At 39.2% G+C, this 26,471-nt stretch overlaps 1 protein-coding gene across 1 annotated transcript in view; it reads right to left on the bottom strand.

Annotated features, from left to right (window-relative positions):
- Positions 1-19,045, bottom strand: part of pde4a (phosphodiesterase 4A, cAMP-specific) — a 34,230-nt gene extending 15,185 nt beyond the window's left edge. Inside the window, 6 exon segments of the mRNA XM_079834538.1 lie at positions 9,927-10,039; positions 16,162-16,211; positions 18,058-18,065; positions 18,067-18,132; positions 18,456-18,492; positions 18,867-19,045. Of these exon segments, the coding sequence (XP_079690664.1) occupies positions 9,927-10,039; positions 16,162-16,211; positions 18,058-18,065; positions 18,067-18,132; positions 18,456-18,492; positions 18,867-19,012 (420 nt within the window). The 5' untranslated portion in view covers positions 19,013-19,045.
- Positions 19,046-26,471: the final 7,426 nt, after the last annotated feature.

Genomic DNA, 26,471 nt, shown 5'->3' with positions numbered 1-26,471 from the left:
TCGCAATCTGGCATGTGAGAATGCCATAAAATAATAATGCACAATATCTAACACAATAGGGGAAATGACTATCAATGCAAAGTGCAATTTCTTCTTAAATCAGTTTTTTTTTAAAGCAATAAAAATCAATGTTAAAGGGTCATGAAACCCCAAAACCCTTTTTTTTTTTAGACGTGAAGAGATATATCCAGGCTGCACATCACTGAAAACTCATACATTTTATCAATAAGTGGAAATTGGTTATTTTTGCATTTTTCTCAGAGCAATTTTGTTCTTTTGAGTTGAAAAACAAAGTCGAAGCGAAGTCCCGGAATCTGAGGTAGAAGCATGCATCCGGAGTGTGTGATTGGCTGCCGGGACTGGAGAGCACGATTCTACGTCATCCGGTTCTGAGCACTTCTCTGCATTTATTCATGAGAATGATCTCTTTCAATACAATCACCGCACTAGCCTGACGTCGTCATACTCAGATTCTAGTCAGAATATGAGTCTGATACTGCTCCGTTGGGGTGTGATTATGGGGCGTGTTTCAACCGAACCAGGAAAGACCACAACCAATCAGAGCAACGGAGTAATTAGCCGCGTTTCCATTACCCTTCAAATTGCGCAAATTGAAATTGCGAATTGAAATGTGGAAACGCATCAATTCCGCAAAAACTCCCATATATCGCAAAAAAGTTTTTACGCTCGCATGAGGTGGTTTTTCAGGCAATTCGAAAAAGGAAATTTTCGCAAAACTGCAATGGAAACAGTTTTTTCGCATTTACAGGTCATCTGGTACGGTCACGCATTGCTCTCACAAAGGGCCTACATCATTTTTTTCCACTCAAGTATGTACTAGATCTTATGTCGTTAAAACGACATATCTTTTCTCCTAATAAGGAAAGTGGCGTAACTTTATAATGACGGACCCCGGTGCAACCACAAATATCATAACTATCTATAGGCCTACTGTAATTATGACATATATTCAAGAAATGTATTAAAACAGAAAGACGCTATAGTTTCAGCCTTGCTCAAAGACTAGGTCAATCCATTCCCGACGATCTTGGTTTGCTTCTTATTTATTAAATATAGCCTACAGCCAAATAGTTGATTAAACATTGATCAAAATTAAAATACAATTTATACAAAACGAAATTAATTTTAAAGAAAGACTTTCTAGAAAACACAATTCAATTGTGCTCAAAATCCATGTCTCCAGACATATGCGCATCTGATTATGTAGCCTTACTCATGCTGCTCACTTTTCATAATCAACATATGAAATTAAAAGATTATAATATTTAGACATAGCCTAACTATATGAAACTAAATAGGCTACGTTTTTTTTTAACCTTTCTTTAACCCTCTTTCCGACGAAGTCGTTGTCGCCTTTTGATGAATTTTTTCCTTATTCCAGCGGAAACTTAAAATTCTCCGTCATTTTTAGCCATACAGATAAGTGCAAGACATAATTATAAACTATAAACTGTCTACTTTTATTTGTGTACACTCACGATAACAGCAAAGGCCGTGGACTCAGGGAAAAGATTATTTTGCACTCCACTCCAAACGCTGTCTTCATTTCAAAAATATATTTTGTTTACTAAACGCAAAGTTTTTCATTTCAAAAGCATTTCTAAATTCAGTTTATATTTACAAAAAACGAAATTCCAAGCCAAAATAACGAAGTGGTAAAAAAAACGTTGAGTTACCACCATGCAAATTCAAACTTTTCGCTCGTCTCTAGCAATGCGTCACAATAACCTGCGTATGTAAAAGTCGATCATTCTTTACAGATGATGGTATGTTTGGACAGAGGATGAGTTCTTTATTAAACTCATAAAAAAACAATAGAATATAAAATGCCACAATTTATCATAACACCTCATATGTGCCGCTCAAGTATAAGGTGCCTTCCCTGCCATCAATGCTTGGATAACACGCACGTCTCTTTCCATTAAAAATAATGGCGTGCGGTGGCTGAGATATACATAAACCTAACAACATACGTAGCATGATTTTTGGAATGATTTATCACGAGAGGGAAAAAAATGTTTTAGTCGCATAACATCAGTTAATGGAAACGCTGTCATTTTTAGAAAATATTGCAAAAGTTTTGCGCAAATCTGTAATGGAAACGCGGCTAGTGACGTATGTTGAGCGACGCATAGTTGTCAACATAACTCAACTGCAGGCGCGCTGGAAGAAGTAGAAGTTGTTGTAAAGAATTTAAGGATACATGGAGTAATTACCAACATGATCATCATTTTTGAGAGAAATAGTAAAAGGTGAATGCATATACGAACAAGTTCCCTGTTTAGTAAACTAATTCAACCCAAGCATTCTTTGGTGATGTGGATGATTACGTTACTGTTGAGCATCTGTCCATCATCATATAAAACCCGCCCTGACAATTTAATTGGTCCAAACAACTCTGGTTCGAGCATAGTTGCTCCACCATTTCAGCGGTGTTCCTTCACCTCTGCCTGTTCAGCGCAGCGTTCGGACACATGTGCCGGAAGTGTCCTCAGCACAGTAGCACAAAAGTGTTGTGGTAACACTTTACAATAAAGTTTAAGTTAACATGAACTGCACTTGTAAAACATTTATTTATCTTTGTTAATGTTAATTTCAACATTTACTAATGCATTATTAAGATCTTGTTAACATTAGTTAATGCACTGTGAACTAACATGAACAGCTGTATCTTTATTAAAGGGTTAGTTCACCCAAAAATGCAAATTATGTCATTAATTACTTATCCTCATGTCGTTCGACACCCGTAAGACCTCCGTTCATCTTCGGAACACAAATTAAGATATTTTAGTTGAAATCTGATGGCTTTGAAAGGCCTCCATTGGCACAATGGCACGGTTCACTCTCAAGACCCTTAAAAGGTACTAAAGACGTCGTTACAAAGTCCATCTCACTACAGTGGTTCTACAATAACTTTATGAATCGGCGAGAATAGTTTTTGTGCGCAAAAAAACCCTAAATAACGACTTATATAGTGATGACGATTTCAAAACACGGCATCATGAAGCTTCGAAGCGTTATGAATCAGTGAGTCAAATCATGATTCGGATCGTGTGTCAAACCGCCAAACTGCTGAAATTTGGCGTTCCAAACTGCTGAATCGACTCACTGATTCATAACGCTTCGAAGCTTCATGATTCCTTGTTTTGAAATCGTCAGCACTATGTAAGTCGTTATTTAGGGTTTTTTTTGCGCACAAAAACTATTCTCGCCGATTCATAAAGTTATTGTAGAACCACTGTAGTGAGATGGACTTTGTAACGACGTCTTTAGTACCTTTTAAGGGTCTTGAGAGTAAACCGTGCCATTGTGTCAATGGAGGCCTTTCAGAGCCATCAGATTTCAACTAAAATATCTTCATTTGTGTTCTGAAGATGAACGGAGGTCTTACGGGTGTCGAACGACATGAGGGTAAGTAATTAATGACAGAATTTTCATTTTTGGGTGAACTAACCCTTTAACTAACTTTAACAAAGATTAACTAATGCTGAACAGGGGTGTTGTTCATGGTTAGTTTATGTTAACTAATGCATTAACTAATGTTAACTAATTCAACCTTATTGTAAATGTTACCAGTGTTGTTTCATTTTCCCCAAAATGCTGTCAGAGCAGACTACCAACACATGGAAAATATGACTGCAACAATATTTAGTAGCCTACGTAACAACATGCAGAGCGCGCATTAGAACGGTTTCTAATGCGCCGCAAGGAGTTAAAAAACACTCGTAACGTGGATCATAGACGTGTTTCAAATTCTTATGGATATATGTCATATACTCTAGTGTTCTAAACATGAAACGGCACCGTGTATGTGCACATATTTCATCATGTCTTCTTCAAATTAAATATATGTGCAAATAAGAACACTGGGCCCCACTTTATATTAGGTGGCCTTTAAGTACTATGTACTTACATAAAAAAATAAGTACAATGTACTTCCTGTGTTCAAATTGTATTGCAAAACACTTTTGCTGATATTGAGGTGGGATAAGGGTAGGGTTAGGGACAGATGTGGTGGGATGGGTAAGTTTAAGGGTAGGGTTTGGTGTAAGGGAAGTGTCAACAGTGTAATTACAAATGTAACTACAGAAATGAATTACAGATGCAATTACATGCAGGTATTTTTTAAAATGTAAGTACAATGTAAAAACATGTATGTACACAATAAGGGCATTGTATCAATTGATTAATTAAAATGTTAGTACATAGTAGTTAAGGCCACCTAATATAAAGTGGGTCCGAACACTGATACAAGGCCGTAACCATGTCTTGAACATTGGGGGGGGGGGGGGCAATTTTTATTTTTATAGAGCATAAAGAAACAGAACAGTGAATAAAATTCTAGGTCTAATTCTAGTTGGGAAAAAATCCTTTTGGGACTATTTGCAAACAATATTTGCATTAATTTGCGTCAAATATATCATTAGTCCTGAGATTCTTTGTATTAGTGAAAAAATACATAGATCTGCTGGTTATGTTCGAATTCCCTACTGGTCTGGTGGTAGATTTTTTGTAAACCGTGTCAAAGGTTTCGAGTTCTAATCCGTTCTCATATAGTTTTTTCTTCTTCTTCATTAAAATCAAAGATGTTCATCAATGATTGTATATTAAGAGCAGGGACATGTTTGTGTGCATTTTGTTTTGTGATTTCATCGGAGAGAATAGAGTCACTCTCCGCAAACAGCATTAAGCGATAGATTGACGCGCTTGTCTGTGTGTGAAGAGCCAAAAGGAAACATAAACCCCGCCTACTTTGATTTGATTGGCCATCTCAGTGTAACTTAAACCTTTTTGTCATCCTAACAACAACATACAGAGCGCTGCATTATGAAGTGCAGCAGAGCACTGCAAGAATTTCAAATATTGGGGGGGACAATTTGGCCATTTCTAATTATTGGGGGGGACTTGTCCCCCTCAATGTCTATGGTGGTTACGGCCCTGCACTGATATAGCCACACGTCTGATCATGAACGCGATGATCATGACACGGTGGATTATTCTGATACACAGAATACAATGATGTAGACTGAAAACTCAAAGAAAAATTGACAAAAAGGTAACTATGCCTTTATTCTTTCTGTGTTAAATTGACGTGTGTCGTTTGTTCAGCGACTGTAGTGCTTGTGAATGTAATGAAAATATCATTAGACCTTTTAATCATTCTTCTGCATTTCTCCCTCGTTCTTGGGAGTTTGTTGTCGTAATAGGGTTATATATTTTTAAAATGCATCAAGGTGCCTTCAACTCTTTTGTGTTTCAACTCTTTTTTTGTGGTCAGATTTTAATATTCACGTGTCTGTATAGTGAGTGTTGCAGGTCTGTGTTTTATTGGTTGTTGTCTTCCCTCTTCCCTCTACTCTGAGGTGTGAATGACCAGGCTAAAACAGGGGGGGTTTCATGACCCTTCAAGAGCAATTTTTAATTGAGTCCAAGTCATTTTCCTTTCACAGCTGTAAGCTCCCTCACTGTAAAACCGAATCTTCCTGATTTTTCTCTCAGGGATCGATACACAATGTCTATCCCATACAGAGTTTATATAAAGCATAATTTACAAAATTCTCTTCCCTGTGCAATTACATACTGTACCAAGGACCTGTTTGTACTGTGCTGAGTCATTATTAAAACATTAAGACATTCACAGAGTGCCAACTGTTTTTAGCATGCATGCATTCTCTGGAGGAACATGATGATACCAGATCATCTGGAAAGGAAATCAGACCAAATTAATACAAATGTGTGTTACTAGGGGAGTCTGATACTATCTGTTGCCTTTATTATTAATTAAGACTGAGCTTCATGGTTGAGTTTGATGAAAGGGTGAGCACAAAAACGTGGCAACAACATATTATTTAAATCTTTAAAGGTAAATGTATTGTGGTTGTATTATAGTTGTACCAATTTATATATATATATGAATTATATATAAGAATTGTATAAGAATATATATATATATATATATATATATATATATATATATATATATATATATATATATATATATATATATATATATATATATATATATATATATATATATATATATATATATATATATATATATATATATATATATATATATAACCATTTTAAAATAGTAATTAGAAAATAATAATAAAGAATACTGTGTGGTAGATCTTGTATTATGCTAATCCTAAATGCTGTGTTTCTGCATTTAAATGAGATAATATCTACAGGTCCATTAAGCAACATAGATAAAACATCTTTCATTCAACCATTAAAAATAAAAAATATATAAAACCGTTCCCTGAAACTACAGAGAGCATCCCTACCCATGTTAAAATGTGGCACAGAGTCACTTTTTTAATTCTATACGGAAAAAATCAAAGCTTAAATTTTTCCTGTAATAGACTTACAGGGTTAGTTCACCCAAAATTTTTTATTCTGTCATTAATTCCTCACCCTCATGTCGTTCCAAAACCATCGGACCTTTGTTAATCTTCGGAACACAAATGAAGATATTTAATGAAATCTGATACCTCCATAGACAGCTATTTAATGAACACTTTCAAGGTCCAGAAAGGAAGGGAAAAAACTGTTAAAATAGTCCATGTGACTCCAGTGGTTTAACCTTAATTTAGTTAAGCGACGAGAACACTTTTTGTGCGCAAAAACAAACAAAAATAATGACTTTATTCAACAATTTCTTTCTGGCCTGTGCCAGTCTCCTAAGCAGTTTTTTGTAAATACAGTGCATAGGAGACTGGCACGGGCTAGAACGAAATTGTTGGATAAAGTCGTTATTTTTGTTTGTGTTTGCGCACAAAAAGTGTTCTCATCGCTTCATAAATTTAAGGTTGAACCACTGGAGTCACATGGGCTATTTTAACAGTGTTTTTAATGCCCTTCTGGACCTTGAAAGTGTTAATTAAAAAGCTGTCTATGGAGGGGTCAGAGAGCAAAAATATCTTCATTTGTGTTCTGAAGATGAAGGTCTTACGGGTTGAGGAATTAATGACAGAATTAAAATTTTTCGATGAACTATCCCTTTAAGGTGTGCTGTTGCTGGATAGAATTAAAAACATTGGGACACAAACACTGACTCTGCCATATTTCAACATCAAATCTTATTCGCATCAAATCTCAACAGTAAACAAGTCTTGGATAAAAGAACTATGCAGAAAAGATCTGGTCCTACTCTACCAAATATTGAGCAAATGAAGCCTGTTCCCAGACCAGAGATAGAGCAATAGAGGGAAGGGTAGAGGAGGTGGGAAGAGTGTGGTTGAGGTGTCCTGAGACACAAGCCCACCGTACAGGTTCTGTCCATCTCTAGGCACTGAAACAACATAAGCCAAGTGCTACGGCGGCAGCCATTTTCTCCCCTGCTCTCAAAGTGTCACTGAAAAAGTGCCTAAGTTAAAATCACACTTGAGGTATGGAGACTGGAACAATTTCGGATGCACCAGCATACAGCAAACATTGGTCTTATCACATGTTTTCAGTTCCAGAAGCATTACAGTTCAATCACCTAAGCAACTTTTCTTTCCCTCCACACTTCTGTTATCATCCTGCTGAGCAAACACCCTTCCTCCTTTTTAGGACCTGATCAAGTTTGCGTACACACATTTAGCAACCTTTTTTATCCATGCTGGCCCTACCTGGTCCCACCAGCCAATCAGCCAGGGTTTGGAGCAGGTATCACAGAACAGATCCATGAAGGGGGTCCTACGCTCGGCGGCCTGGCCACCCCCATCCAGCACCCCATCTGCAGCTGCCTCCAGCTCCAGCTCTGACCCTCTTCTCCCCTGCAGGGGGCTGTAGCTGGAGGAGTGGGCCAGCCGGTAGCCTCCGGGCACAGGTGAGGGGCAGGAAGAGGGCAGCGGGTCAATGGCCTCCACCACGCCCATGCTGAGGGTGACGGACGGCGTGGACCGTTGGCAGAAGCAAGAGGCGCGGAAGTGCACGGGGGCCGAAGCGCGGCGGGTGCCCCAGCGGCATGTGGGCGTGGTCAGGGTGTGGGCAGAAAGGCCGCAGCCTAGCCGGCCAGGGTGCTCCAGAATGACGACTGCCCCCAAGTGGCGGGGAGCAAGGGGGGTAAAAGTCCAGCGGCAAGCGCTCGCTAAGGCTGTCTCTCTACATGCAGTAAGCAGTGTGAGAACCAGGCCCTCCTGAAAACCACAGAGTGGGCTCCACGGTGATCTGCAGGCGAGTGTCCCCTGTGAACGGCCCGCCAGGAGCCGCCCAAATCCACAGGCCAAAGGAACTACATCTCATCCCAGCAGCTGAGTAGAGCTGACCCCGATCCAACAGGAGGGGGAGAAAGTGACGAGGGGTAGAACGGACAAAGATGGAGAGTGAAAGAGACAGAACGGTCTGAAGGACACAGAGAGGATGCGGAGGGAAGGAGAACAGAGGAGTTATAGGAGGAAAGGAGAAAGATGGAGATGAGCAAAAAGGCTAACGGAGACTGACTGAGGGATGACAGGACGAGGAAGGAAAACAACAACACACAGGTGACAGAAAAAGCGGTTAAGAGGAGACAGAGAGGACAACGGAAACAAGCAGAGACAGAGACACAAAAAAGATGGGGCCTTTAGTCAAAAGCCAAACTACAAAAGAGCGGTGGTCTGGAAAAACATCCTTTCTCTCTCTCCCTGCGTTGACGCCCCTCCCCCACCGCAGAGCTCCAGGACCCGGGCCCAGCGTTCCCAGCGAGTTGTGTTCAGAGCACACAGTCCATGAAGCACAATACCAGTCCTGTCAGCGCAAAGCAGCTCTCTTCAGCAGCCCCACTGTTTAATCCACACGCGGTGTCAGACTCGGCGATGCAGCTCAGCCGATGCTCTGCCTCTCGCTCTGTTTCCCTGGATGCTGTAGACAGATCTCGCAAGCTAATCAGCCGCTGTGGCAGGAGGCGCGTGCTTGGGTGTGTGTGCGCGTGTATACGCACCCTAAGAGCGCATGTGCGGCAGACAGCATGTAAGAGAGTAGATAAATGGAGAAACGTCCGTACGTGTGTGTGTGTGTGTGTGTGTGTGTGTATGTGTGAGAGAGAGAGAGATGTATTTAATAGTCAGACAAAGAAGAAGGGAAAGAATCAAGGCTTTACTGTTTTTTGCTTATCTCTGCATGAATGATTCTACTTCAGCTTTCCCTCAATCACCCAAGAGATCAAGTCACACGTGTTGTAATATACACACACACACTGCTTACTTCTCATACTGATGTCTGTCTTATCAGCTATACAGCAAAACACATGAAACAGCAGTAATATGGTAAACAACCATACAAACACTGCACATCCAAAGTCTGCATGGTACTGTCTCTTTAAATAGACAAGGTATGGAAGAGAGCAACCGATTTTTCATTGGCCAGCATCTAAATCACATGCCTCATGGCCACAGCGAAGAGCCAATGGATAAACTGGCAGGGTAGACCTTGCTGCAGCTCGATAGCAACGAAGGTTACAGCAGAAACACTGGCATCAGGACCAAACTGCAGCCCCCCCCCTCCCTCCTTCATGTCCTCCCCATCCACAAACCCTCTTTTTTCTCCCTCTCTCTCCCCATCTCTCCTACACTTCTCAAACCAGAGCAGCGTGTGTGACAAGGCTGGCAGAGTTGCACACAAAAGCTATTTGCATCCGTGTTTACGGATGATAATCAAAAATACATTAAAGAAAGGAACATCCTCTCCATATCTGCTCAAGATCCTTCATGTGTGATAATCCACAGAACGGCGGATGAAACCTCTTCTGAAGAAATCGAATTCGTCATGTTACATGTTTCGTAAAATGTACAGGGTGGAAATTATAAACCATTAATGGAGTATAGGCCACACACTTGTGGTAGACTGTATGTAGACAAAATTGTTCTTTGAGAAGGTAGGATGAAAGTCCTACAGTAACCAAACTAGACAGCAACAGTAAGCGATTAAAGAAACACCTTGTTGGAGGCCATCTCGCTAACAGAGCGGTGGGTTTGAATGGTCTCCAGCTGGTCCAAACACCAGTCAAGTTCTTCCAGAGTCTCCCGGGCCAGTTGCTGGTATGTCTCATCTGCACAGGACATAAGACACAGCCATCAGCATCACATCACAACAGCATTGTCGCATGCATTTAACACTCACTGTGAGAACTTTGTTTGTGAACAGTGGGGATGTTGTTTCCTGACAGGAGGACATAAAGAATTGTCTGAGTGATGTCTTCAAAAAAAAAAAAAAAAATTCCAAGCATGAATATTTCAAGAGCTTCATATGGAGAGATCAAATGCCTCATAAATAATGGATAATTTTACTCATAAGAATGAATAATCATTTTTTTTTCAAACCAGATGGATAAGAGAATAAAAAGGAGGAAGTCTATAGCGATTAAATTGCTGAAATCAAAATGACAAAAAAATATCAAAGAGAGCTCAACAATTTGTTCGAAGCAGGAGTCACACACTTAACTGATGGGTGTAATTCAAATAACTCAAATATGAGGCAAGAAGCATGTGGACACCCCTTTATAGTTAATGGGTTAAGCTATTACAGTAATTTCTGTACAGACCCTCTTCCCAAAGCAAGGCCCATATAAAAATATAGTTTTATGAAGTCTGGCATGGAGGAACTTGACTAGCCTGCACAAAGCCCAGGCAGACTGCGTCACCCAATGTCAGTGTCTGACCTCATTAATGCTCTTGTTGAACATTAATTTCAAAAGCATTAACCCCTCCTTTTGCTGCTGTATCAGCTAACACTCTTGTAAGAAGGACTTCGACTATAGATGTAGTAATCTGCATCGGTAAGGTCAGTGACCGGTTGCATAAACTGCTTAGACTAGTTTTAAAAGTTAGTCATTGCCAGTTTTTCTGCATAAACATAGCCACTATGTTAAGACTGTGCCTTAAAGGAACACTCCACCTTTTTTGAAAATAGGCTCATTTTCCAGCTCCCCTAGAGTTAAACAGTTGAGTTTTACCTTTATCGAATCCATTTAGCCGATCTCTGGGTCTGGCGGTAGCACTTTTAGCATAGCTTAGCATAGATGTTGAGTCTAGGAACTATACTCTCATTCTTGTGTAATAATCAAGGAACTTTGCTGCCATACCATGGGTGCAGCAGCGCAATGATATGACACAGCACCTGAAAATAGGATAACTTCCGTCAACATAACCAACGTGACAACCTGCCTATATAGAGAGCGTGCAGGGGACTATTTTCAGGCGCTGCACCGATAGTACGACACAAAGTATCTTGATTATTACGCAGGAGTGAGAGTATAGTTCCTAGCCATATCAGTCTAGAAAATCGCAACTTTTCATTTTCCGTCGGTCTTCGTACACAATGTAACTACAGAAGAGTCAAGTTTTAAATAGGAAAAATATCAAAACTCTTTGGTCATTTTTTGAGCGAGATGCTAACAGCTAATCAGATTCAATGATCTATGCTAAGCTATGCTAAAAGTGCTACCGCCAGACCCGGAGATCGGCTGAATGGATTCAAAAATAGTAAAACTCATCTGTTTAACTCTAGGGGGAGTTGAACATGAGCCTATTTTCAAAAAAAGTGGAGTGTTCCTTTAAGAATTTGTCTGACCATAGCAGTTAACCAAGGGATAATCATTCTTTTAATCTACCTTTTAATGAAAATGTATAAAATGTAAACAATCTTTGAAGAAAAAAATTAATTGACTAACTTCTAAGACTAGTCTAAGCAGTTTATGCAACCGCAGTGACGTCAGTTCACCAAAAGCAAAATTATGGCGAACTCTGATGAACTCTGATTGTAATCAAATCTTACTCTCTTGATGTGATGAGTGCGAGTGTGTTGCGTCCAAAGATGAACCACATAAAGCTTTGATCATAACCCAGCAAATTAGACAGTTATAGACCACTGTTATAAGACTGTAAAATTATAAAGCTCAAAGTTCAATGCCAAGCGAGATATTTTATTTAACAGAAGTTCCCTTTCAAAGCCTACAGCGAACGGCCGGTTTGGACTACATCCTGGTACATCCTGCTTTAATTACGTCAGTAGAGCAGTTTGTTGACTAACCTCCGCCCACAAGAGTACGCAAAAAAGGGGGCGTGGTCTTGTTGCTCCCGCGTGGAGAATAGGAAGTGTTGCGTCCGGTTGCGTTCGTATAGTTTGTTTGTTGCCATGTCGTCGAGACGCTGTTATTTTCATCCCGGAGTCAAGTCACCTTTGTTTGGCTTTCCCAGGGACGCTGTACTTAGAGATCATTGAGCGCATGCATCCCCGTTATGGTGAGAGGCGTGACCTTTCCGGTAACGTGCGCTCTGCGTGCGCTAAGCTGCTGTCGAATCACAACACGGGAACCGCTGGCACAATCAGAACTCGTTACGTGTTTCTGAAGGAGGGACTTCATAGAACAGGGAAATCTTTCAAGCCGTTTTGAGGACAGTGAAAACAGCGGTATACAGATAAGTAAATTGTGTGAAAAATACTGTGTTTTTTTACACGCGAAACATGAACACATGTTATATTGCACACTGTAAACACAATCAAAGCTTCAAAAAAACACGAAAAACGGGACCTTTAAATAAAATGCTTCTTGCACTTTTTAATTTTTCCAACACTGGTGGCACTTTATCTTTGCCTGTTTGTGTTTCTGAATGATATTGCTAATGATATTTTACCAGTGCAATTTGAAGCACAGAAGAGAGCAGTGTTATATTATACACATTTAGTTAAGGCTATACATGTGAATGCGTTTATTGATTGTTATTATTTATCTCAGTTCAGCAGGGAAAAAGCACTTTAGTTGCTAGTAATGTTGAAATGAATGTATTTTCAGTGCAGATTTAGAGATGAAGGCATTTTTAGTTCATCATATTTTTGTCAGACATGGTTACTGGTTGAATTTAGATATTTTGTACCAAAGCAACTTAAAGGACATAACAGAACAACAACAAAATGAGATCAATTTTGTGAAGGATTACCTATGTTTGCTTTAACAATATGAACAGACATGTTTTGTCCATATGAGGTCATATTATATTTTGTTCAATTAAGAACAAATGCTATCTACACTAATTTGTCTGGCAATAAAAATAAATTATTGTTTTCAGGTATATAATTGTCCGGACCTCGGCCGGTGAGGAGGGTTCATTTACTGGACCTCAAGCAATTTTAGTGGAAGACCCCTGATATACAGGCTAGGAGAACTCATATTAATCTTAAAAAACCTCATAAAATGAAAATTTCATGCCATGGGACCTTTAATACATAAAAAAATATACATGAAATTACCAATATAACCAGTAGATGGTGGCAAAGGAGCACTTCTTGGCTCATAAAAAAAAAATCTGCTTTTGTAATTTTTTGTCTATTTTTAGTCTATACTTTTTGCACTGAATTGTGAAGTCAATCAATGAATATGACTAAACTTCACATTGAATCTTTTAGTCACATTGTGTCTCCGCTTTGTTGATTATAATGAGAGGATTTGTGCATGTGTAAACTTGCGCTAAAATAAACTCAGTCAGCATTTTGAGCAATACTAAGTGGTTTACCACTACCCGTAAACACCTCTGATTGGTTATTATTTCCAAAAGAAATGCATGTGATTAGCCTCAATACGCAATGCTGAAAAATCATGTTGTAATTAGACACAATTGCAGCACTGTTGAACACGACAGCAACATAACAACCAGATCACTTTAATTTACTTGTTTTCTCTTTTATTAAAGGTGGGGTAGGTAAGAATGATCTAAAACACTTTTGTCCAAATTTGTTTAAAATTTCTTTATATGTCAATACATAATTAAAATGTAAGTACTCTGAAAAAGAGAGTATAAAAATCGAGTGACTCTAGACTTTTTAATCTGCAATAAACACCGCTCATTATTTTTGTTCGGGCCGAAACAAGTGATTGGCTTGGGCGACTGTCACTCTCTCTCGCTACCATGGCTACCGCCGCTTTTGCTCCAGGATCTGCCCACATGCGCGCGCCCCAGTGTTGCCAAGTCGGGCTACTTCAACACTGTTGCCGAGGGCTATTTTTCATGTCCGCGGGTTGAAGCGACCCTAATTATGTGACATTTTTCCCCGGGATTTGCGAATTTTAGCAGGCAGCCCTACCAAAAAAGACACATATTTTACCCCCAAAACGCGATTTTTACCGGAGAAACACGATTGGGCTTGTTTTGGGCTAGTTTTGAGTAGCAATTGGGCGGATTTTGTTGTGAAAACCTGGCAACCCTGGCGCACCCGTTTGAGTTCAAGAGGCTGTGTTTCTGCTGGACAGGTTATCTTTCATTTTGATTATAAATTGTTTTGGTTTATGTTTTCATGAAGCATGTATCACTAGCACACGTAGCTGCCTAATATAGCTAACATAACATTACTTAGCATAAAGTTACAATGTTATACACTTAGCGAGCCATTAGTAGAGATGATAAATACTCAATATGCTTAGCTCAAGTTGATCGCTGTCGTGTTGAATTTCACAAAATGTAACTTTAGATAACAAAATGCATGTGTAAAAGCTAGTACACCGCATCCAGGAACTTTTTTTTAGAACTAAGTTAGCTTTAGCTACTACCCTCTCTTTTACCATGTTCACCGGGAACTTTACCTGCACGTTTATTTCCGCGGTTTGTTTTTATATTCTCTACCTATGTTTACTGATGCTTTTATCTTGTATCTGTGTGTGTCGTAGACACTGTGTTGTGTGTGTATTTTAAACTTTACTAGTATCGTTTTTCTAGCTTGATAGTGAGTACTAAAAGACATCTTATTTGTTTATATTCATAATGATAAAGTTAGATTGTGATATATGTAGATATGTGATTCTGACATTATGTCACTACATGCACTCCGCTCCTTCTTCTCCGCTCGTCTCAGGTAAATAATGCGTCTTTCAGCTGAGCTGATCGTGGTCGGCGTGGCGCGTTCATGTGTTTTGGGGGCGTGGCTTTGGAAAGAGCCCAGAAGGGTGAAGGTGGAGTGAATGGAAATAATGATCTGTCTTTAAAACAGTCGTGAGAGGTAAATTTTCATACTTTCTTTTTCAGAGTACTTACATTTTAATTATGTATTGATATATAAAGAAAGTTTAGACAAATATGGAAAAAAATTTTTTTAACCAAATCCTACCTACCCTACCTTTAAAGGTCCTGTTCTTCGTGATCCCATTTTTCAAACTTTAGTTAGTGTGTAATGTTGCTGTTAGAGTGTTTATAATACCTGTAAAATTATAAAGCTCAAAGTTCAATGCCAAGCGAGATATTTTATTTAACAGAAGTTCCCTTTCAAAGCCTACAGCGAACGGCCGGTTTGGACTACATCCTGGTACATCCTGCTTTAATGACGTCAGTAGAGCAGTATGTCGACTAACCTCCGCCCACAAGAACGCGCGAAAAAGGGGGCGTGGTCTTGTTGCTCCCGCGTGGATAAGAGGAAGTGTTGCGTTCGGTTGCGTTTGTATAGTTTGTCTGTCGCCATGTCGCCGAGACGCTGTTATTTTCATCCCGGAGTCAAGTCACCTTTGTTTGGCTTTCCCAGGTACACTGTACTTAGAGATCATTGAGCGCATGCATCCCCGTTATGGTGAGAGGCTTGACCTTTCCGGTAACGTGCGCTCTGCGTGCGCTAAGCTGCTGTCCAATCACAACACGGGAACCGCTGGCACAATCAGAACTCGTTACGTGTTTCTGAAGGAGGGACTTCATAGAACAGGGAAATCTTTCAAGCCGTTTTGAGGACAGTGAAAACAGCAGTATACAGATAAGTAAATTGTGTGAAAAATACTGTGTTTTCTTACACGCGAAACATGAACACATGTTATATTGCACACTGTAAACACAATCAAAGCTTAAAAAAAAACACGAAAAACGGGACCTTTAAAAGATCTGATGAGGGCTTGTTAAAGTGATATCCTAAATATATTAAAATTATAAAAACATGTGCAGTACCTTCACTGCTTATATGCCTCAGAGTTTCTCATTTAAACTAGCGTCTGAGGGCTGTAATTTGGCTAGTTAAAGCATCTGGTTAGATTCCAGCCCCTGTTTCCCATATGGCTCCACTATTTCTGATGCTGTAATGCATTTTACTGGCAACAGTGTCTACAAGAGGAAGTGTATGCGTAATGTGAGAGACACTGTGTGGGAGAGTGCTAGTGTGGGAGATAGAAAGCTCACCAGTGACTAAGTTACAGTACAGTAAACATACCTGAGAGCGTTGCTGGGGGAACCGTGGGTTGGCTGGTCACTGGTGACCTCCTGTGGACAAAAATATAATTACAATTATGATAGTGGTAGAGGTCGCCCTCCACTGGTGTAAATCCAATTAGCATTGCTCACTGGCAGGAGAGCTGCACTTGTTATGAACCGGGCAAATAAAGTAAAATATTACGCACAAAAAAAATCGATTTACTATATATATATATATATATATACACACATACACACACCAGTCAAAAGTTTGTAATCATTAAGATTTTTAAAAATGTTTTTAAAGAAGTCTCTTCTGCTCACCAAGGCTGCATTTATGTTAATAAAAAATAAATAAAAAAAAGCTATAATATTGTGAAATATTATTGAAATTTAAAATAACTGTTTTCTATTTGAATTTATTTTAAAATGTCATTCATTCCTGTGATGCAAAGCTGAATTTTGATGTGAATTTCAATTTCTAATGTGCTGATTTGATGCTCAAAAAACATTTATGATTATTATCAATGTTGAAAGCAGTTGTGTAAAATATTTCTTTAGGATTCTTTGATAAATAGAAAGTTTAAAGGAACAGTATTTATCTGAAATATAAAGCTTTTGTAACATTGTACTACCGTTCAAAAGTTTTAGGTCTGTAAGATTTGGGGGGAGAACAAAGAAATTAATACATTTATTCAGCAAGGATGCATTAAATTGATCAAGTGACCATATAGACATTTATAATGTTGCAAAAGCTTTTAATTTCAGATAAATGCTGTTCTTTTGAACTTTCTATTCATTAAATAATCCTGAAATTTTTTTTTACACAACTGTTTTCAACATTGATAATAATAAATGTTTCTTGAGCAGCAAATTCGGCATATTAGATATTAGATATATATTTGAATGATTTCTGAAGGAATGATTCATGCGACACTAAAGACTGGAGGAATGATGCTGAAAATTCAGCTTTGAATCACATAAATAAATTATATTTTAAAATGTATTCAAATAGAAAAAAAGTTACTTCAAATTGTAAAAATATTTCACAATAATACTGTTTTTTTCTGTATTTATGATCAAATAAATGCAGCCTTGGTGAGCAGAAGAGACTTCTTTAAAAACATTTAAAAAATCTTAATGATTCCAAACTTTTGACTGGTATGTATTATATATATATATATATATATATATATATATATATATATATATATATATATATATATATATATATATATATATATATATATATATATATATATATATATATATATATATATATATATATATATATATATATATATATATATTAGGGCTGTCAAAAGATTAATTGCGATTAATCACATCCAAAAAAAAAGTTTGTGTTTACATAATATATGTGTGTGTACTCTGTTAATTATTATTTATATATAAAAACACACACAAGCATGTATATATTTAAGAAAAAAATATAATTTTTATATATAAAACATTTATATTTATATATATTATATAAATGTATATACAGTATATACATGCAAATATTTCTTAAATATATACATGAATGTGTGTGTATTTATATATAAATAATAATTAACAGAGTACACACACATATATTATGTAAACACAAACTTTTATTTTGGATGCGATTAATCGCGATTAATCTTTTGACAGCCCTAATATATAATATATATATATATGTGTGTGTGTGTGTGTGTGTGTGTGTGTGTGTGTGTGTGTGTGTGTGTACGCGCACGTGTGTGCGTAAAAAGATGTATTTTATATTATATATTTTTTTTAATGTAAATATGCTTGTACATTATCTTTATTTATTCATCATGAATAAAATGCAAAAATGCTTTATTGAAAAGGAAACACTGGTGGCCATAAGGGGGCAGAGTAGAAATATAGAAATTGTTGCATCAAAGCTAAACACTGACTTGTTAGTGGGAGTCGTGACATTGGCGAGAATGGTGAAGTTGCTTCTGACAGTTCGTAGACTAGCCAACACCTGCATTGAAGAGAGAGAGAGAGAGAGAGAGAGAGAGAGAGAGAGAGAGAGAGAGAGAGAGAGAGAGAGAGAGAGAGAGAGAGAGAGAGAGAGAGAGAGAGAGAGAGAGAGAGAGAGAGAGAGAGAGAGAGAGAGAGAGAGAGAGAGAGAGAGAGAGAGAGAGAGAGAGAGAGAGAGAGAGAGAGAGAGAGAGAGAGAGAGAGAGAGGAGAGAGAGAGAGAGAGCAGGTGAACAGCAGGATTTCACTCAACTCCAGCTCAGCAAGTCATGACAAGCAATTAGCACTCATTATATACTGTTTGCCAGGCACAACAGAGGCTTACCTGAGCAAAAGGGGTGACTATGAGATCTTCAGCATGACTGCAGAAAGAGGAAAGAGCAGTTCCAATAAATGGAAACTGAAAAAAAATACTATACATTTTGGTCAATGTTTACAAATGGTCTTTTATAGTATTGAGATGAAGCAAGGAATCATCCCCAGGTGTGAGGAAATAGATTTAGATGTCATTTTTATGGCCATAATCCAGAGGGGGCAGTCACGGTGGTCACTGCTGCGTGCTGAGAGCGTGAGCATTTCCGAGGGTGTAACAGCATTACAGCGAGACGGGTAAAGAGGGATTTAGTTGATGTGCTTAATGCTGCATGGTGATTCTGGGATAAAAGAACTTCCTCGGAGGCCTTTTAGAAATGAAAAGTGAAGACAGTAGTGCTGTGTGTTGAGGGAGACGGCTTACCCCTCGCTGTTGATGGAGGAGTTTCGTGACATGGTCTTAGGGGACATGTCGTAGTCAGAGTCAGAGCGGTAGAGGAAAGATTCCCTTCTCTGACTCTGAGGGAAGGAGGGATGGAGCACCAGCCCAGGACTCGCCTGCGAATCCATAGGGCTGCGGCCAGGAGAGGGCCCATTCTCCCCATCGTAGCTGTGGAGAGAGAGAAACCAAAATGACATGGAGAGAAAGTAAAAATGCTCGTCTTGTCATTTAGCTCAAACAATGCTTTGCCCGTGGCTACATTAGATTCCCAGTCTCTGGCCAACACAGCACAAATAGAGATGTGGAACACAAACAATCATGATTGCCTCTCACTCGAGAGACAGCAAACGCTCTCTGAATGTATAAAGAGCTGATGGAGACTGTGTCACCCTGAACAACCATTAAAGGAAATCACCAGCCTAATCAGAGAAGAATCTTCAATTTATATTCTATGGGCACTTTGTGGTTTCAAGGAATAGTTCACGCAAAAATTAAAAACGTTATTATCTGCTCACCCTAATGCCATCGAAACCCATATGATTGTTTAATCAGTGAACTACGAAAGGATATTTTTCCATACAATAATAGCACATAGCTGTCAAGCTCCAAAAAGGACAAAAACTACGGTGGCCCAGTAGTGCACAACACAACGAAATTTAAAAAGCATAAATAAGTTCACATCACAACGAAATAAATCCACAACACAACGGAATGAAGCCACAACACAACAAAATAAAGCCACAACACAACGGAAACAAGCCACAACACAACGAAAAAGCCACAACACAACGAAATCAAGCCACAACACAACGGAAACAAGCCACAACACAACGAAATCAAGACACAACACAACGAAATCAAGCCACAACACAACGAAATCAAGACACAACACAACGGAAACAAGCCACAACACAACGAAATCAAGACACAACACAACGGAAACAAGCCACAACACAACGAAATCAAGACACAACACAACGGAAACAAGCCACAACACAACGAAATCAAGACACAACACAACGAAATCAAGACACAACACAACGAAATCAAGACACAACACAACGAAATCAAGACACAACACAACAAAATCAAGACACAACACAACGAAATCAAGACACAACACAACGAAATCAAGACACAACACAACGAAAAAGCCACAACACAACCACTAGGGGACTCTAGGAGTGCGGTAAAGTTAGTTTTCCTTGCATTGTTCTATAGATTTGCCAATCTTACAAATATTTAAACACTACGATCAGTTTTAAGTGTGCAGTTGTATATCGAAATGAAATATAAATTCAAAATCACCTACGTGCAAAATAGCTGCATATTTATACTCAAGAACGCTTTGACCCGCTGCCACGGCACTAAGGGAGCGTCTGCCAATTCCACCAAGTTGAAACATATAATTTGTATGAATTAAATTGACATTTTTTAAATTTTCAAGTTCCAAATTTTTTTTGTGCATTATTAAGTCAGATTTACCAATACAATCAAGCTGTGGAATTTTAACATGTCTGTTTTTAAATGTTAAAAGCAATTTTAATTCATACAAATTATACGTTTCAACCAATTGGTGGAATTGGCAGGCGTTCCCTTAGCGCCGTGGTATCGGGTCAAAGCATTCTCGAGCATAAATATGCAGCTATAATGCAGGTAGGTGATTTTTAAATTAATATTTCATATCGATAAACAATGGTTAGCCTACATACTGTTAAAACTAATTGTGGTATTGATTTCTTTGTAAGATTGCCGACTCTATAGAACAGTGGCAACTTTACCGCGCTCCGAGTGCCCCCGATTGGTTGGGAGCATTTCCGTTGTGTTGTGGCTTGATTTGGTTGTGTTGTGGCCTTTTCGTTGTGTTGTGGCTTGTTTCCGTTGTGTTGTGGCTTGATTTCGTTGTGTTGTGGCTTGTTTCCGTTGTGTTGTGGCTTGATTTTGTTGTGTTGTGGCTTTTTTCGTTGTGTTGTGGCTTGTTTCTGTTGTATTGTGGTTTGATTTATTTGAGTTGTGGCTTTTTCGTTGTGTTGTGGCTTGTTTTCGTTGTGTTGTGAACTTATGTTTGGTTTTTATATTTCGTTGTGTTGTGCACTACTAGGCCACCGTAAAAAACACCAAAATAGCCCTAAGGAATTAGGTGTTTATTCCAAATCTTGGGAACAGAATAATAATAATAATAATAAATTATTTTCTAATCTTCCCCTTCACAGAAGGTTTAATGTCACTGACACAAAAACAAAATTGCATTCCTGTAGCTCAAACAGTAGAGCCACAGCAAGCTCATGGGTTTGATTCCCATGGAAAAATATATACCTTGAATGCAATGTAAGGACAATGCATAAGTGTAAGTTGCAAAGCTTTGGATAATGCACAAGTGTAAGTTGGTTCTGGTAACTGAATGTGATATGTCAGTTCAAATATGCAAAATAGAGAAATTTGAGAAGTTCTTAACACTTCTGATTCTTAACACTTCACTTTTTTTGTCCTTTATGTGTTTCACAGAAAAAAAAAATTGTATTTGAAACCACATGAGGGTGAGTAAATAAAGCTATCATTTTAATTTTGGGCAAACTACTCCTTTAAGCGTTACACTAAACGTGGACATCTGTGAAAGGACTAATCCGCACAGTTTTAGCATTAAACATGTGACTAGTGGAAATGCACCGGATGCGGTGTCTGACCCCATCTGGGTTATAATACCTACTGTATTTGTTCAGTTATCATGGCTCTGTGATAACGAATGAAAACTAGTCATCTGGAGAGCCTAATGACGGCAGAGCTGAAAGTGAGCTATTGCAGGTCATTCGCCAGTTGTAAACAAGACATTTAATGTCACCAAATCCTACTTGCAATAGCAATATAATAATGGATAGGGAGAATGCCAACAACAGTGCAAAGTACACAGCTCATCCTTGCGCACCCATCTGAGGGTCTGGATGCCAGGAAGCATTTGACTGGGATCACCTGTGCTCCTGTACTCTGTAATGGAGCCTCGCATGTCTGAAAAAGCAACTGCCCGTGGAGCTCGTCGCGGGGTTATGGGTATTGTGCAAGAGGAGCCAAGCAAAAGAAAGGCCAAATACTCTAGCATGGTTCCTAATTCCTCTGGTTCCTCTGAGTCATGCCGGGAATTATGGGTACACCACACCAGAGAAACCTCAAACCAAAGCCTACACTTCTGAAGTGAAGCGTCAGAACTAGGCGCCTGCCAAGACTTCAGTCTCTCTCTCTCGCGCTGTCAGTCACTCTTCCTCCCCCTCACTCCCTCGCTTCTCACAGACAAAATACTAAAACCCCTCTTCCCACACACAGCGCATGAGGCATCCAAGCTCGTCTCCTGCCCCTAACTGCAGAACTGAAGGTAGTTTTAGCCTGTGGCTATGGAGAGCTCCTGTTTCTGTGCTGCTGTTCTGGACTACGGCTCGGTTCAAGTCGGTCATTTTATTCCGGTTGTTTACATTTCCTTTATCACACAGACGTCAAGTGCAACAGTGCTTGAAACGAGCCCGAGCTGGTTCTTTCTATCAGGTGCTGTCCCTTCTCTCTAGAGATCCTGTGTGATGTGAATCCACAGTAAACAGGCCTTACCTGTCCTCCCTACATGCCCCTCGAGACAAACACCGCCTCAGGCTCTTGACCTACACCTAGTCTTTCCTCTCTCTTTCCTTCCTTGCCTTCCTTTTTACAGTTGCTTCTTCCGTTTTTTCCAGTTCTCACAGAATTGAGAACACCAAGCGTCTTAAGTGACAGGAGAAGATGGAGTGCGTGCTCTTGAAAAAGGGAGCGAGGAGAGCAAAAACATAAAGGAGAAGAGGAAGAGCAAGCGGGAGGGGGGTGACTCATGGCCTATCTAAATATTTGCATGCCCTAGGTGCATGTACAGCTTCTTCCAAAACCATTTTATTTTTTTCCAGCAACAACACCAATTACAGATGGCAACACACGGTTGACCTTAAAGAGTCAACGTACCACTTCCTGTCACTGTCTGCATAACTTCAGCAGTCTTAGGCTTAGGCTTTCCTGCGCAGTAGAAATAGCAGCTTTCTGTAAACCCATTTCCTATTTTTATGGAGAACACGTTCTTTTTTTCCAGCATTAACACGGCGCCTTTCGCTCAGAGTGTGTTGCTTTTCTTGCACTGTATTCATGCCTGTGGAAGGTAGTGTGTGTGCGAGAGAGAGTGAATGTGTGGGCGCACACGAATGCTCCTGCTTTTCTGTCTGTGCTTCACTTTAATGCCTCCTGTAGTCATGTGACATTTGTGCCGCTCAGAGACTATCCACAAAGGAGTGAACAATAAGAAATGAGAAGCCTTGTCAACCAGTTTCCCCCTCTCCTCCCTTTTCTTGTGTTGAGATTCGAGCCCTTCTATTTCTCCTTCACCCTCATTCTATCTCCTTCTCTGGCTTTTTACCAGTCTCTATCTTCTGTCTCTCAAAGATCTCTGCCTTTCACTGCCTCCCTCTCTGTAATTTGTGTCTATGGCTGTGACTCAGCCCAGAATAAAAAAGCAAGCAGAATGCATGCTGGGATATTGGAGTTCTCATTTGTTTATAAAGACACTCATAGACACACAATCAAAGGCGTTTTTGTGTGTGTGTGCGCTGTGGAACTGTCAAGTCAAGTACCTCGTCGCTAACTCTCGGGAATTCAAAACGGAGCTCCAAGAATTGAAGGAATCAGATATTTGTCTTTTTTAATAATTATTATAAATAGGACTTACATTGAGGTACACAAGTACGTGTGCAAATGTGCAAATGCAGTGTATTGATGCGCATGAATTAATTGTGGGAAAAGCAGCAGCAATTATCTTGCTTCAGTACTCAGAAATGTATTAAACTTTCATTGTACATAATGCACTCGGAAAATACACACACAACACTTTTTTTTGCACGCTGTGATTGCAGGATATGCCATTGGCAGCTCTCACTTTCATTCGGTGATAACAGAACCCCTGGAGAGTAGCACTCTGGACAATGACATGATGATCATAGGGGGCACAGAGGAAAGGATTTGTGCCAGCTGGGTGAGTCTTTCCTATAAATGATAACACATTAGTGTCAGCGCATCCCCGTGCCTCTGAAAACCAACCCTAGTGCATTGATTGGGCTCTTTATGAATCTTCGCGCTAAATGACTTTGGAGTAACTGTAAAAAATCTGACAATAATTTCAGGAGACAAGAAAAGCAATTACCACTTTCATATACAACGATGCTCAAACTGATGTGGACCAAAGTCTAAAAATAAAGGAAATTGTTATTTGGTAAAAGTCCAGAGGGAAGAAATAAAATTCATAATAGCTTACGCTTGTGCCCCCTGAAGGCTTCACACAATGAGGATGTCTTGCTAACGTCCAAGAGGCTGCCTGAACGTGACAGCACAATTAAATTAATTTGATAAATGTTGTACCGTCCTCTATGCGGTCCAGGATAGTATGAGTGGAGGCATGATTCTTCCATTCACAGCTTTTCTGGGTGGCAGTTTTGAAATTAATTGAATATAAATCTGGGCCTATGAGTAATGGAGCGTGTAATGCTCTAAAAAAAAAAAAGTAGCTTTGAGTCACAAGGGCTAAAAGACGACGCATACGCTAAAACTACCCCCATTTTCCTTTAAGATCACAATCGTAAGCGCCGCCCCTTTTTAATCACAAATTCCCAAACTTCATTTGCAGAGCTTGCCTCAAGTAGGGGAGAGCGGGGCACAACCTAACGCTTTTTGACTTTCTCAGTTTGTGTAAATCCACTTGTGGTTCGGAGAGTATTTATTTTTCCCCACATTGATTTCACACGTCTAGTACAATGATGTGGTTTTGTTTCATTAATACGGTGTATACTTTTTTCTTGATTTACCCCGAAAGAATGGAAGTGAAATGTGACAACATGTCCCACAGGTGGGGTACATTGTAACATGTGAGGGGCACAATGTAACATGACCAAATGAGAGCGTAAAATGTTCAATGTTCAAACCTGATATAATCAAAAAAATATCCAAGACAAACTCAAATATTTTGTCAATAAAATACAATTATTAACTTTTTTTTTTAAATAAAATGGCATTTTTTAATCATTAAAAATAAACAAATTCCTCAAAACACGGTTATACAGCATAGTTCAAAACATAATAATAATTAAGCATTTCTGAACATTGACTCTCAGTCTTTATTCACCCTTTTCTCATGGTTTCTCAAAATAATTCATAAAAGTATAGAATATAATAGCATATTTCTAATAGGGGCACAATGTGACAACATGCCCCACCTGCTCAACTGGGATTTAACCCGCGGCTCGTGTCTTCTGCTGGTTAGATCAGCATTAAAGAACAATATCAACTGTTAAATAACAGATGTAAGATTAAAACAATATCAGATTTGTCTTATTTCAAATAAACACAAAAAAACAGATGAAAAATCAACTTAAAGGGGCACTTCAGCGCTGGAAAGATGCATGTGTATATAAATTTGGGTCATTTATGTAGTAAAAAATGGGAAATTATTTTTGAAGTTGGTGCCTTCTAGACTGAGAAAAGACAGAAAATGTATTTTTGGCTCATATGGATGAAAGACCACAACTCCCAGAATGCACTTGCTTCGCTGCTCAACAAGGCCACTCCCAAAGCCACGGCTATTGGTTACATCACTTGCCCAATGCGGCACCGCCCCACCATCGTGTTCATTTTTATAGTAATAAAATCATTTAGTTCAGTTAGACAACAGACACTGCAATTAAAAACTGAAAGTGTCTGCTCAATACAGCATGAGCGGAATGAGAGTCGCCGCACAGACCAACAGCAGGAGTCAGATTTCATTCATCACGAGAGCAAGGAGATGATCACGGAAGATTTTCAGATTTTCAGCGCATTTTCAGTTCATGCCTATGGAAGCTTAACTTTCATAGGAATTCATTGAGAACACTCGCTTTGCTCCGCACCGCTCTGTTATGAATGTCCGTGCGGCCGTGCTCATTTTATATTCTGTGAGTGAGATCCCACCCCTATGGGCGGGTTGAAAACACGCGGAACAGCTCTTTCTACTGGCTGTAGTCTCTAGCCTCTGGGCCCAGTTGCATGAAAGCCCTTAAGTTAAGAAAACCCTTAGTTACAAGGTTAAGGGTACCCTTAGTGAAACATGGGTTGCAAGAAAAAACCCTAAGGGTCCACTTAAGGAATCTTAAGGCGGTTACTAAGTATTTCCCTTAAATGCTTAAGTTTCCCTTTAAGTTCTGTTATTCGTTGCAACAAAGTCCTTAGAAACCATTTAGCCCTTAAAAAATGAAGGGATCAAAATAGGTCCCTTAAGTCATCTGCTGAACTCAATCGCGATGGATGATTTCATGTTAATTGATAAAGAATGCAGCCTACCGATGTGCAATTATTACCAATCAATTAAAATAACAACGAGTTGGACTCATCATTGTCATTTAATGGAAAACTATGCGAGTGGAGCGGCAGGAGTGGTGTGGCAGGACCTCCGCGGTCAGGTGTTGTAGCTGGACTCATAAAGCAATGTGCTCGGGGACGCTCTGTGTCGTCCGTCAGACTGCCTTTAATATTCTCCAGAACTCAAATATTGTAGTATGTATAGTT

This window comes from Gobio gobio, assembly GCF_949357685.1.
Source record: "Gobio gobio genome assembly, chromosome: 1".
In the NCBI taxonomy this organism is placed as follows: Eukaryota; Metazoa; Chordata; class Actinopteri; order Cypriniformes; family Gobionidae; genus Gobio; species Gobio gobio.
Note: the sequence above shows the minus strand (reverse complement) of the source record. Positions and strands in the feature narration are given on the sequence as shown.